The 13,096-nt window shown below is 32.9% G+C and overlaps 1 protein-coding gene across 5 annotated transcripts in view; it reads right to left on the bottom strand.

Moving 5' to 3' along the window:
* Nucleotides 1-13,096, bottom strand: part of LOC106143540 (cystinosin homolog) — a 35,412-nt gene that overhangs the window by 10,861 nt on the left and 11,455 nt on the right. For all 5 annotated transcript variants that reach the window (XM_060944980.1, XM_060944982.1, XM_060944979.1 and 2 more), the window contains 5 exons: nucleotides 5,814-5,935; nucleotides 3,539-3,638; nucleotides 2,823-3,023; nucleotides 1,485-1,725; nucleotides 291-410 (listed from right to left, as the gene is read on the bottom strand). In XM_060944980.1, coding sequence (XP_060800963.1) covers nucleotides 291-410; nucleotides 1,485-1,725; nucleotides 2,823-3,023; nucleotides 3,539-3,638; nucleotides 5,814-5,919 — 768 coding nt within the window. In that variant the 5' untranslated portion in view covers nucleotides 5,920-5,935. The remainder of the gene's footprint in view (nucleotides 1-290; nucleotides 411-1,484; nucleotides 1,726-2,822; nucleotides 3,024-3,538; nucleotides 3,639-5,813; nucleotides 5,936-13,096) is intronic.

The raw sequence follows: 13,096 nt of genomic DNA, 5'->3' as shown, positions 1-13,096 counted from the left end.
AGATTAATATTTGAGTATACTGTATTTGATTTTAATATATCGTGTATACTTCATACACTTTTTAAGCGGGATTGTGAGACTATAGATACTACATCTTTGCTTGGAGCTATGTAAGCCTCTCACTAATATAAAGAGAGAGAGATGCACTTATACGTTGACACACCGACAGCGTAAATAGACATTAATTCAAAAACAGAACCAACTTTATTATTCCAAAAAAAAAAAACATTTAAAATCACACCGATTCAAAAAAAAGCTTTCTCGAAAGATGAACGCAATAATATAAGTACCTCATAAAGAAAACATTGAGCAATCGTGATGAGAGTCGCGAAGGCGGCGTGAAGCGAGAAGAAAACGTCGTTCAACTGAACCGGGTTCAGGCCGCGGGGGTGACGGCTGAAGTATTCACCCTGGAAATAAATAAAATAACAATATCGACTTAATTACATTATAAATATGTAGCATTTTTGAATAATAACTATTGGCTTAATTTTTTTAAACTTAAATGTTTTGAAGCCTAGTCAAGCAAGTTATAAAGAAAATAAATCAATATTCGTCTATACCTGATTGTGAAAAGATCAGTTTTGAACGTGAACTGGACAGTAAGTTTTACTAATCGCAACAAAAACATAGATATATAACAGCTTATTCTAAATAGAAACTACATGAAATATGTCAATGAAAAACAATTTATCAATCAATACTCTAAAACAATGATACATAAACCGACATTGAAATCAATGTAACGACAGTAAATCTATTACCTTACATAAATCATAATGAAAGATTATACCTAAATACACCATACAAATATATATAATAAATTACATATAAGTTGATGGTCTAATAAATCTTATAAATTTTATGGTCATTGATTATTTTTTGGACATTTAGTATTTTTTAAGCTAGACTGTAAAAGTAAAGAAATGTCAGATAAATTTTAACGCATATACCATAGTGCCTTTGGAATCTAACTTGATATGTGCCTAGTATAACTTAGTGCACATTAACAGGTGTCTATTAAGAGATGTAACCTGCAACTTAAAATCACGTCTCTTTCCTGGAAAGGTTGGCAGAGACTGCATCTTCCACATGCCCTGAACTTTACATACTTCTTTCGCTTGCATCACTCACTTCTTGCAAGCTCATCGATTAAAAGTATATTTATTTTATAAGTATACACATAAAATAATAAAATTGATTTATAGACGCCGTGTGGTTTCCGGCACCAATGGAAAAAAGAATAGGAGCCCTCCATCTCTTTCCCATTGATGTCATAAAAGGAGACTTAGGGATGGATTATATACTTAGAAATTTTCTTTTAAGCGATGGTCTAGCAACCTGTCACTTTGAAACTCAATTCTATCACTAAACCAAACAGCTGAACGTGGCCTATCAGTCTTTTAAGGACTGTTCGCTATGTCTACCCCGCAAAGGATATAGATGTGATTATATGTAGATTAATAGATAATTCATTAACATACCTGAATTTCCTTAGAGAAATAAAGTCCACAGTTGAAAAGGGAATACATAGTGAAACCCATGATGTTAAGCGCAAGGAAATCAAAATTGAGGCCGACGACGCTCTTCCTCTTGAAGTTGATGTAAATTTGAGGGTAGAAGGAGACCGACCACGCGGCGAAGTAAATCCAGCCCATGATGTACGAGATCACGTTGATGGCGTGGGAATGCATGACCGTGATGCGGAGGAAAACTGTGTCGAGACTGAAACAAATTAGAAATTATGTGAATTTGAATTTCAAAAGTTTCATACAAACTTTTTCATTATTAAGTACTCCTTACACTACACCCTAATACCAGATTGGCTTATTAGTATTCTCTATATAAATGGTTGAATGACTTATATCCTATAAGAACTTAAAATAAATAATTTATAACCATGCGGACTCTTAATCTAAATTAATAGTCTGTTTAACGTTTTCTTTGCACTATTTTCAATTGATATAGGTATGTATTGCAATATGTGTATATTGTTACGTAAAACAATTATATGTTTCACAAATAAATAAATGACACATTTTATGAAAGAGCCGTATAGTTTAGCCGTTTCAGGGCATGTTAATAATGGAACTACTGTTTGAAGAAAAAAATATTCACCTATTCCCAAAAACATTTGCCTTTATAAAAACAGGTGATTTTAGAATTAGAATGGCCTTAGAACTTTAATGGCCGTTGACCGGAAGAAGTGGAAAGAGAGAAGTAAGAAAGCGAACCCCAGGTCCCGAGGCTTAATGGCAGAGGGTGCAACTGGGAACACGCCTTGATGAGAGCATAGCTATCAACTATGAAGAGGACTGATAAGCAGCAGGATAACGTGGAATGTATAATTTTCATACAAACTGTGAATTACAATTCAAATCCACGACATTAACACGAATCACTTCAAACATTCACCATGACGAATTCGATAACATTCAGAAAAATCATTTAAGTATAAAGTAGTACAAAATGAAAGACTATAACTGGCTCTTATAATAAATGAAGTTTAACAATGATAATTATTAGGTACATAAGACAAAGAGTGTCAGTGGTTGAATCGGTAAGGTTCCCAGTTAAAATGTGTAATGCACATATAGGCCCAGGTTCAAATCCCACCTTGGCCACATACAAATGACTATTTTCGAAATTATGTACATTAGTTAGAATACAAACCACTGCTCTTACGGCGAGGTCATATGGTTATCGTTTCGTGTAAAAACCTGACTCACCCAATCCAGAGTCCATTGTCAAGGTCATACCCTGGGCTGCTCTCCAGAGTGGTGAGGATGTAACCGGGACTATATCCAAGAGAGAAGACTTACTTGACGAATCCACTAGGTGTGACATTGAATGTGACTTCAGAATGCCCCGGGCTCTTCCCGTATGCGCAGATGTCGTAGGAATTTTGTATAGTGGTATTGGGTTCTTTTGAACCGGGAATTTCTACAGTTTGCGGCACTAATTGTACTATATCCGTGTGCTGGATTTGAGCTGTTATCTCGAGGGTGGTGTTATATTCGCCACTGAAAAAAATATTTTTATAAAAAATATTGTATTACATTTTCGAAAACAAATACCTGGCCAGAAGTTATGCGCGTACATGAGTTAATTCAGCCGTTCTTAATAATTCAGCCAATGCTAAATCAATTGTAAATTGATAAAGCTAAGTAGATTCATTCATTTAAAACTTTATCGCACAAAATAAAATGTACAAAAGGCGCACTTAATGCCGTATGGCATTCTCTGCCAGTCTACCAGCTGACAAAACAGAAAACTTGTACATGGATAACAAGTATAATAATAAGACCATGGGCTAATATTTTTGTCGTCTTTTTTGCAAAGAATGTGGCTATACCTTTTTTAAAACATTTTAATAAAGCATATCGCGGACATAATTCAATTTTTAGAAACATTTTGACAAAGCATATCGCGAATATATTTCTATAAGCTAGACTACATTAAAATGCATGTTGTTTTACACAGATATTAAATAAAGTGACGGACTACTTATACAAGATTGTTTTTATTTTCTACTTACATCTGTATCATTTTCATGAGGTGCGTCTCATCCACCAGCAGTTCTAAATCAGTTGTGTCTAGATACATTTTCTCGATTTGGCTATGCGCACTGGGCAAACCTGAAAATAATAGTAATTACAAATACCTTTATATATATAAGACGCTATATCTGTAACTTTCAAAATAACACATTATCATCTTCATATTATTTGATAAATGACCATTTGAAGCAGGTAACACTAGTAAAAATAAAAATCATATTATATTATTCCCGTCGCGGTCTGTAAGTCTAGCCTATGATCCATACATAAAATCAGGCTTTGTTCCTGGAAGGGTAGGTAGAGAACACGTCTTTCCACTTGCCATGATGCCTGCACAAGTGCTCCTGGGCGTGGAACCAATTACCAACTTTGATCATCCGTACAAAATTATATATACTCATATGCTCCAACAATCATAGATTTCATTTGCCGTGTGGTTCCCGGCACGAATAGAAAAAAGAATAGGACCACTCCATCTCTTTCCCATGGATGTCGTAAAAGGCGACTAAGGGGTAGGCTTATAAACTTGGGATTCTTCTTTTAGGCGATGGGCTAGGCTAGCAACCTGTCACTATTTGAATCTCAATTCCATCTTTAAGCCAAACAGCTGAACGTGGCCTATTAGTCTTTACAAGACTGATGGCTCTGTCTACCCTGCAAGGGATATAGACGTGATTATATGTATGTATGTATGTAATCATAGATATACCTATATAATGCTATTTTTTAAATTATTTTTATAAATTATCTTATTTTCTAGTTAGGTAATACATAAAACTATTGTGAGGCAGTTATTGCGAAAATATTGTAATACCTTGTAAATACGTGTATAATTCTCCGATGCACGTGTTTTGCATAACACTGCATGAACAAGGTCAAACTTGGTCACTATAATTAACAGTCGCTTACAACTTTATGATTACATTATTAAATGAAATGTATGTAAGTATGTATTTGTATGTATTGTCATAATCATCATCAGAATGTATATTTAGGACCGTCATGAAGTGTGTTGTTTCAGAGCCTGAAGAGCTACCTGACCTATGTGACTTGACAAGGTTACGGGTTTCTTATGTTTAATAAGTAAGTTATCTAATCTATTTACAACTCTCTTTATAAGTATATATATTATATTAAGAAAGTTGTAAACTCACGTGCATTATCTCTCCTCAGGTTTATATTTAGTTTTCCTTATATGTCAATTTCAGAGAAAAAGTATTATTGGAATTTTCAACATGATAAGATAATATTTTCATATATTTTGGATATGATTTCAACTTGACTGGGCTGGGATTTCGTATCGTTTTTTAAAACAAGTGTAACAAAATTATTCTATTGTATTGTAATAAATGTTCAAGTAAATTTAATTAACGAAAGGGCAACGTTAGAACATATTTGGTAATTTCATGATAGCTAAAAAAAGAGTACATTGGTAGTTGCACTGTTGGTAATTATCGCTACGAATAAGGTTGACCACTAATGTCGATCAGGAAAAAAGAGATTCAAAAGAATTAAAGTTGGTCCTTCTGCGGGACAATCCTAGAATTTGGGGAAAGTTGTCAATGGTAACACAAGCTAGGCGGATGATAATATAACTCAAAGCAGACTGCCACTATACACGTCGCTATGCGCCTGCTTTATACCCCTGCCTAGCGACCCGTCCCTGCTTCGCACGGGTAGCATTTATAGATATAAACCTTTGTCTGAAAACCCACTTTCTAACGTTTCACCCAGGAACAAAATTGATCCAGAAAATCTTTCCAAGATAAGTGCATACATACAGACAGAGAAAATAGGAGTTTAGAATATGTAATCATGAAGTGATTACGGATCAGCCTCTTACCAAAACAAAAGTGCAGAGCTATTACTTGAAATAGATAGATAAATATTGAGTTATTCCTATCATCAGTTATTTCGCTTAGTGTCATCGCGATAACCAATAATACACATCATTACAGTAATATTGTCCAGACGGGCGGAGGTGGCCAATTGTTGTTGATTTTGAGCCGTGATTTGATTGGACCTCTTACTCTAGGCGAGGTCAACCTGTACGACGTGTTTTGGGCCGTTCCTTTTCCGTTTGTTTATGTCAGTTTAACGGAATCGTGTCATGTCATTATTTAATGGTCGACTGGAAGAGATTTCTAATTGGGTTAAGTCCGCAATTTTATATTTCTGTTCTGACATACCTATATGTTCAAATTCTCGTACAAGGCGTAAATTACAAGCATACACACTTTTATCTGCACTTACCTAGGAATAACAGGATGGCTATATGTAGGAAACAATTGCTTATTCTATGACTAGAGGGGGTGCCCGCAGCCCCGATGGAGTTGAATACTGTCCTACCGCGCGCCATTTTATTTGCAGTTTATCTGAAACAAAGATAACATATGAATTAGTAGTAAATTCGCTTCACGGTATCTTCATATGGTGCACTTCAGAAGAAGGTAGTCTGTATTTTTAAAGTTTTGAGCATGAGATTATACTCGTTGAAAATCACAAGATGGTTTTTGAAACAATAAAAAATAATTAAGAATATTTCAATATATCGGACACTAAAATACTTTTGGGTAAGGAAAAATATTTTTGCGTTACTTTATACGACTTCTATGACTACTCTTTTACAAGCTTTATTTCAAGCGCTATTTAAAATACGACGATTTATATCTGTTTTAGTTTTATTTCGTCCATTTGTTCTTTCTTGATTGTATTTCGTGGTATTTATGTTGTTTATTTTTTGATCAGAAATATATAACACACAGATTCATAAAAACCCGAAAACGTCCGAATATTTATAATTCTACAATGCAGTTCATTGATCTACTAAAGCAAAACTGGTCCTTCGAGCCGGATACACGTTGACCTATTGACTGGCTTATGAGATGGTCTATTTGCGACACTTAACCGCATCGACCACAGAGTGTCTAACATAACAATGTTCTAAATTGAAATATAATCCTGCGGTAAATAATATAGGCTAACATATTGCATAATATCGAAATCGTAATACGAAAAATTTAATTATAAAAATTAAAAAAAAAATACTCTGCTCGATGTCCACCGCAGCCGAATATTTACATGGCTTTCCTTTTCTTCGATATTGGACCGTTTAGATAAAAACACAAATCATTACCGTTACACGCCTTATTCAGTGTTTAAAAAAATTTTATGCCATATTTTTCATGTCACCTTATGAACCGGGTGACTCCTTGCATTGCATTTTATAGAGATCAATGGCTCTACGAGTATACGCTTTGTTATTGACCCTCATAGATATGTACGTGAGCAAATAGAAGGTGAACGGGTATGTAGGTAACGGAGCGTTCAAAACACCTGCTGGGACAAACTTTTAACTCAAATTGTCTACTTAGCACATATATAACATTTAAAAAATGTTAACTTGTATCTTAACCTATAAGTTGCGAGAAAAAAACATCCAGCCGAATAGACATTTGTGTCTTGTGACTATGCTCTGTCTACTCAGTAAGGGATAAAGACATATACTCGTATGTATGTATGTAACTTTATAATATGGATGTCAACATCATCAGGCTTAAATTCCCTATTCGTCCGATATAAAAACTTGCCTGTTTGTTAACTGTTCATTGGTTGAAACTAGCTACATTTAAAATTCTTTATAAAGTATAAAGCAATAGATATTTGAATATAATTCCAGGTTGTGCAGAATCGATTAAACGAACATATAATTCATAGGAAAGGGGAAACTGACTTTGGCAAGGCTTACTAATATAATAATAAATGAATAATTATACCTTCTATGCTCACAAAACCTTCAGCAAGGTATTAAAAAAATTCGCAACTTTACAAAAAAAATTAAGTGAAATACAGCGTTCTGCCGTGAGAAAACATATCAACGAATGTAAAATTAATTACAAATACATCAAAATGTGATATTTTATGACAGAGTATGTTATTATACCAGTGAAATTACATCTGGTTAGTACTTAGGTAAGTACTATTCATGTTATGATTTGAAATTCCTCCATACGTCGTCATAAAATACGGTCACGTTGTTCCTAAGCATTACTAAGGCAATAGAAATCACTTACAGTATAATTTTTTTTTGCCAATGAGTGTTAATTTATTTAAAAATAAAACTGGCCCCACTTTTTTAACCAATACGTTTCTTAGAATGTGAATAATTGGGTGGAATTACTCTTAAATAACTGTAGAGTTCGCATGAAATAATATTGTGGAAAGATGTTATTATCGAAATTACGGTGTCGAATAAACCTCAAAAAATGGATAGGATATCATGGGATAATAAACTAGTCTTAGTCTTGCTTTATTCTCATTGGTTTTTAAATTATGTAGCTTCATAATTGTTTCCAAATTGATTCAGTGGTTATGTTAATCTATTACAAATATAAAATATAGTTATCTTTAAAATTCATCAGAAATATTGTATAATCACTGATTATACTTCTCACCACAATGCTTAGATCAATTAATATCTTCACAGAATTCGCTAATGAAAATAAAACTATTAAGTAGTCGTATTTAACTAATCGTATTTATATTTGACGAGTTTCCTCACGGCAACGGCCTCTAGAAACCTTTAAAACATGTCACGACGTAAACTACTGGGCGTTTAGTGTGTAAAAATAATTGTACCAGCAGTGTGTCGATAGTCTCAAATTTATATTTGAGACTATATTTATAGTAAATATGTATAACACTTATTATCAAAAACTATTTTACTTCTACTGCCGACACCATAGAAATAATTAAAACGCCATATCTATTTAATTATGTGTCGCTGACTTTTATCTAACGAAATTGTACGTCAAATCTCAGAATAAATATATAATCTTAAAACTTCAATTAAGATGTCAGTTGCGACGTCACATTCACCAGTACTTGCCACTTCTATATATACTTACTTAATTCCGAATTCTACGATCGACACACTATTGGTAAGCACAATTATACAGACTTGACGCCGCGGAGTGAAAACAAACCAGCCACATGACGTTTACTGGCACAATTTGACAAAAAACTGGTTAATGGATAAGTGGCAAGTGCTACGGGGTCGCGACTAATTATGCAACGGACGTAGTAAACGAGGCATCGGAATTTTAATACAGGGGCACTGTCTTGCGATGTACAAAGGCAAGCCACATGAGAACGTAAGGAGGTTGTTGTTTGTTGTCTTCAAATGTTCGGATCGTTGGATTTTGAATTGGAACGTGACGTCTGCGGTCTTCTTTCGAATCGAAATAGCTAATTACTTCAATTTATTGATATTGACTTAAAAGAAGGCCACGGCAATCCCACGATCGTTTGCATACTTTTCGGCCCTTTGTCGGCCAAGACAAAAGGAAAGATACATCTGCCCATTCACAAATGTTATTATTTGGAAAAGGCCCACTTTTCTTAGTTGTCCCGACATCTCCCAACACCAGATCGCAGGTCAGGTATTTTTCCGTAAAAGAGGTTAACACCTGATTTGCGATCAGACATTTTTGTACATATATTCAGTACTAGTGGCCGTCCGCAACATCGTCCGCGTGGAATCAATTCCGCGGGAAGTCCGGGATAAAAAGTTGCTAATATGTAATATTCTGGGTCTTAAGCTACCTACAAACCAAATTTCATCGTAATCAGTTCAGTAGTATTTGCGTGAAAAAGTAACAAACATTCATTAATTCTCGCAAACTTTACCATTTATAATATTAGTAGGATTTAATTAACCAATCTTTAAGTGATCATTTGTGTGTTATCTTTCAGTAGTTATATATTCATTTTTCAACACAAATGGAAAGTATTCTGAATATACGGTTATATATATTTGTTCATAAGTAGGTACCTATGTATAAAGTGGCAGTGAATGATCAATGACACAGGTATAACACACAGTAAATATGGTCATACCATTAGCTAATCATTATTATCTTATCCTTTATTTACATGACATAAGTCACTATACAATCAGCTTATCATTCAACATGAGCAAATGTTTGAAAATCCCGAAATACATTAAATGGTATAACTAACTTTAAATTTTATACAATATTTTCGCATATTTTTTCTTGTAAAACATTAACATATATACAACTATGATTATGCCATTCAACTTAATATGGACATTACTTATTAAACGAGTCAATATATCAACGCACAGCCCAAACTGCTGTACCTAGAAAAGTTAAATTTTGGTATAAAGGTTCTTTAGGTACATGCTCTAGGGGTGCACTAAAAAACAGTTCCCAAAATTCCGTCGGGAACCAAAAATAGCGGGTTTTTTGTTTGACACGACCGAAGCCGGGCGTGCTCTTAGTAAAATATATCATCATCCTGAAACCACAGTTGCGTCAGACATTTCACAAACTTTGGTAGCGAGATTTTATTTACATTTTCTTATCAAAAACCCGCGTAACAAGCGCGTGCTAGAAGAATAAACTAACGATAAATAGACGCCACGTCATATAAAATGGTTAAGTGCGAGTTTGATTTTCACATTCAGTGCACCGTGTATCTATTATTTAATTTTAACCTTTGTTTTTATGTATCAGCTAAGTATATTACTGTGCACTTGTATTAGAATCCGTTCAGAAGATTTTACGTGAAAGGGTAACTATCATACAAATAAACTTTCGCATCGAGGCTTAGCATCGAGGTGTATTGGATTAAAGTTTAATATTATATTAAATTTTGATAAGCAATATGCAACCAACCGTATTAAAAGAAGTTCATATAGACAGTTTAAGCTTTAAAAGCAAAAGCTCAAACTTCTTTAAAGAAACTGTAACATTTCTTAAATGACATATGTTCACTTATTACAAGTAGAAAAATATTGTTTTTTTTGCGATATTTCAATGACGACCTCTAAGTTATAAAGTATTTTAGTGCTTTATACGAAAATCTAATTAAAATACAACAAACTTGGTATAATAATGGCTTTTTTGCTCAAGACTAAAATTTATTACAAGTCCAAGGTTAATTGAGGATTTGTTTTATAAAAAGCTTATCACTCCAAAAGAATATTTTAATTGTATTGTACAGTTAAACGATAAATAAAAAATTTGCTAAATAATGTTAACAAGAACATAAGCATTAGACAAAGAGTTACTAGAATATCATTTAAACTTTTGTTACAATGCAAAATAAATTAATTTATTATCTAGCTATGAAAAGGATAATTTTACGAGTATAATTGAGTTGAACAGCAAATGTAGTGTTATAAAAATCTACATTTAGCATCATTATGATATTTATGAAATACTTTAGTGAAGCCTGAAAACCTACATTATCCATCACTCAACCATAAAATAGAATTTGATTTTACAAATGTATATCACAATTAGTGAATTCGCTTGGCTGCTACGTTGCATGACACTAAAATACACACAGAAAAATAGTTCAAACCATAAAATACATATTTGTTATGGTGGAACATAATAATTCTACTTGATAAAAATTTGTGTTGTGGATAAACCTAGTTTTGCCAAAATTCTAATACCAAGTTCTATCAAACGATAAAACCTCAATCATTGATAAGTTATAAAACAGTTATTAAAGCTAGGTAATTGCAATTTTCTTATCATATCACTATCACAGATTGAGTTCATTCGGTTCTGATAAAAGTGATTAATAAATGCACTCGAAAACGATTATAGAAATGTGAGCAAGATATGACAGGAAGGCTAGATAGCCAGAAACAAGTTGATTAATATAATTCGTTAAAAAAATAAATTCACATTTTTATCAGTGATTAAATACTACGTAGGAAAAGTCCCAATGACAAATGTTGATTAATTTCAATGAGAAGGAAAACAATTATTCAATGTTACAAAAAGTATTTTATTTCTTAATTTAAGTAATGTTAAATTCTTCATTGGACTTCATCGCAATAAACAAATATAATATAAAAGGCAATAATAGTTCAAGGAATAGGCGCTAAAATAAAAGTAAACAATATTGAAATGTCTTTTAATCAAAGAAAATAAGTTATTGTTAAAAAAGCAAAAGTAAATTTTTTGAAAAAAATCAATTATCATTATCAATCAATCAAGATTGATTATCAATTATCAATCAAGATTGTTTACATTTCTTTCATTTAATAAGAAATGGACTACAGAAAGTTAATTTACCTATCATCAATTTACCTCGGAGACGTTAAATGTTACAAATCATTTCCTACTTGACAATTAAATTTAATCAATTGTTATTTGACCAACATTCGACGTAGGTATACAAAGACAAGGTAAAAAAAAAAGTTCGCTAAGTGAGGACTGACACGGTCACTCAAAGGCGGCCACTTTCGCGACACATCAGGTGCACCCACATACAGCGATCTCGGGTGCCCTTGCAGACTGCACGGGGGCATTCAACTGAGACTTGTTACTGTTAATTGCTGGGGAAAAGAGGCTCAGCGGCAAATTTCTCTGAATGCCAGAGAAATCTAAAAGCATTTGATTCTTGAAAGTGCCGCTTCAGTTTATTTATCTAGCGGTTTTCATGAAATTATACTACTCGATATTTGGGAATTTGCAGACCGAAATAACCTGGGCTGATGATATGTTAGATTCAAAATAAAAAGAACCTGACTTATGAATCCATTGGCTTTATGAAAGAAGACGTCTCAGCAGATTTGTTAAGAAAATTATTGATAATTATTAAGTGATTTTTAAATGCCCCATAATAATTAATAAAAAATAATAATTAAAGTTTGAAAAAAAAGTTTTAGGGAAGCGGTCTCCAAGAGTGAAAATTATACGACGGATTTATTTTAATTCATGCAAAATGCAATTATGCAGTGAATGTCAGAATCAGAACGATTTCAAATATGAAGAAATCCAATGGAATGAAGAAGTAGTCACAAATTAATGTTATATTACATTTTATCTGCATGTTTTACCTTCGTTAAACATTATTTATTTTTGTGATATCAAATCACTTAGCCAATAAAAAAGCTATAAAAATAAAATCTTCACTTTCTATATTTATTTATGGCACATTAAATTATACAACAAAAGTTAATTTAGTATCATAAAAATGAAATATTCATAGTAGTTTTACATATTCGTTTTAATTTATTTGCATTATATATTTTTTTATCTATCAAACTAAAATCTCCATAATAATTATGGACAGTAGGTACACTACAATAGGGATCATGGTACTTACCGAGGTGGTATAATATATTTCTATGTGGCCGCTTTATGAACTTTTTGTTGCTGGCAACAAAGAGCCATTCATTATTTTCTCTGTTTTATGATATGACAAAGATAAAAATATAACATCGAAATCAGTATCCAATACAAATTAACGTTAACACCTTCTGTCTTGGTGCAAAACCACGAACACTGCGCGTGTAATCTAAGTACCTACCTACACAGACGAACGTAAAAAGAAGTTTCCTCATTAAATCAAGTGAATAAATGAAACAGAACACTCGATAAATGTATGCTAATCAATGATAATTGATTAAAAACTACTTCCCGACAGTGAAAACACTATTTTATCGGAAAACGACAACACACTCGGAACAATTCAACATTCACCTTCCT

The sequence above is a fragment of the Amyelois transitella genome, chromosome 7 (assembly GCF_032362555.1).
Source record: "Amyelois transitella isolate CPQ chromosome 7, ilAmyTran1.1, whole genome shotgun sequence".
Lineage (NCBI taxonomy): Eukaryota > Metazoa > Arthropoda > Insecta > Lepidoptera > Pyralidae > Amyelois > Amyelois transitella.
This window is presented reverse-complemented; position numbering and strand designations above follow the sequence as displayed.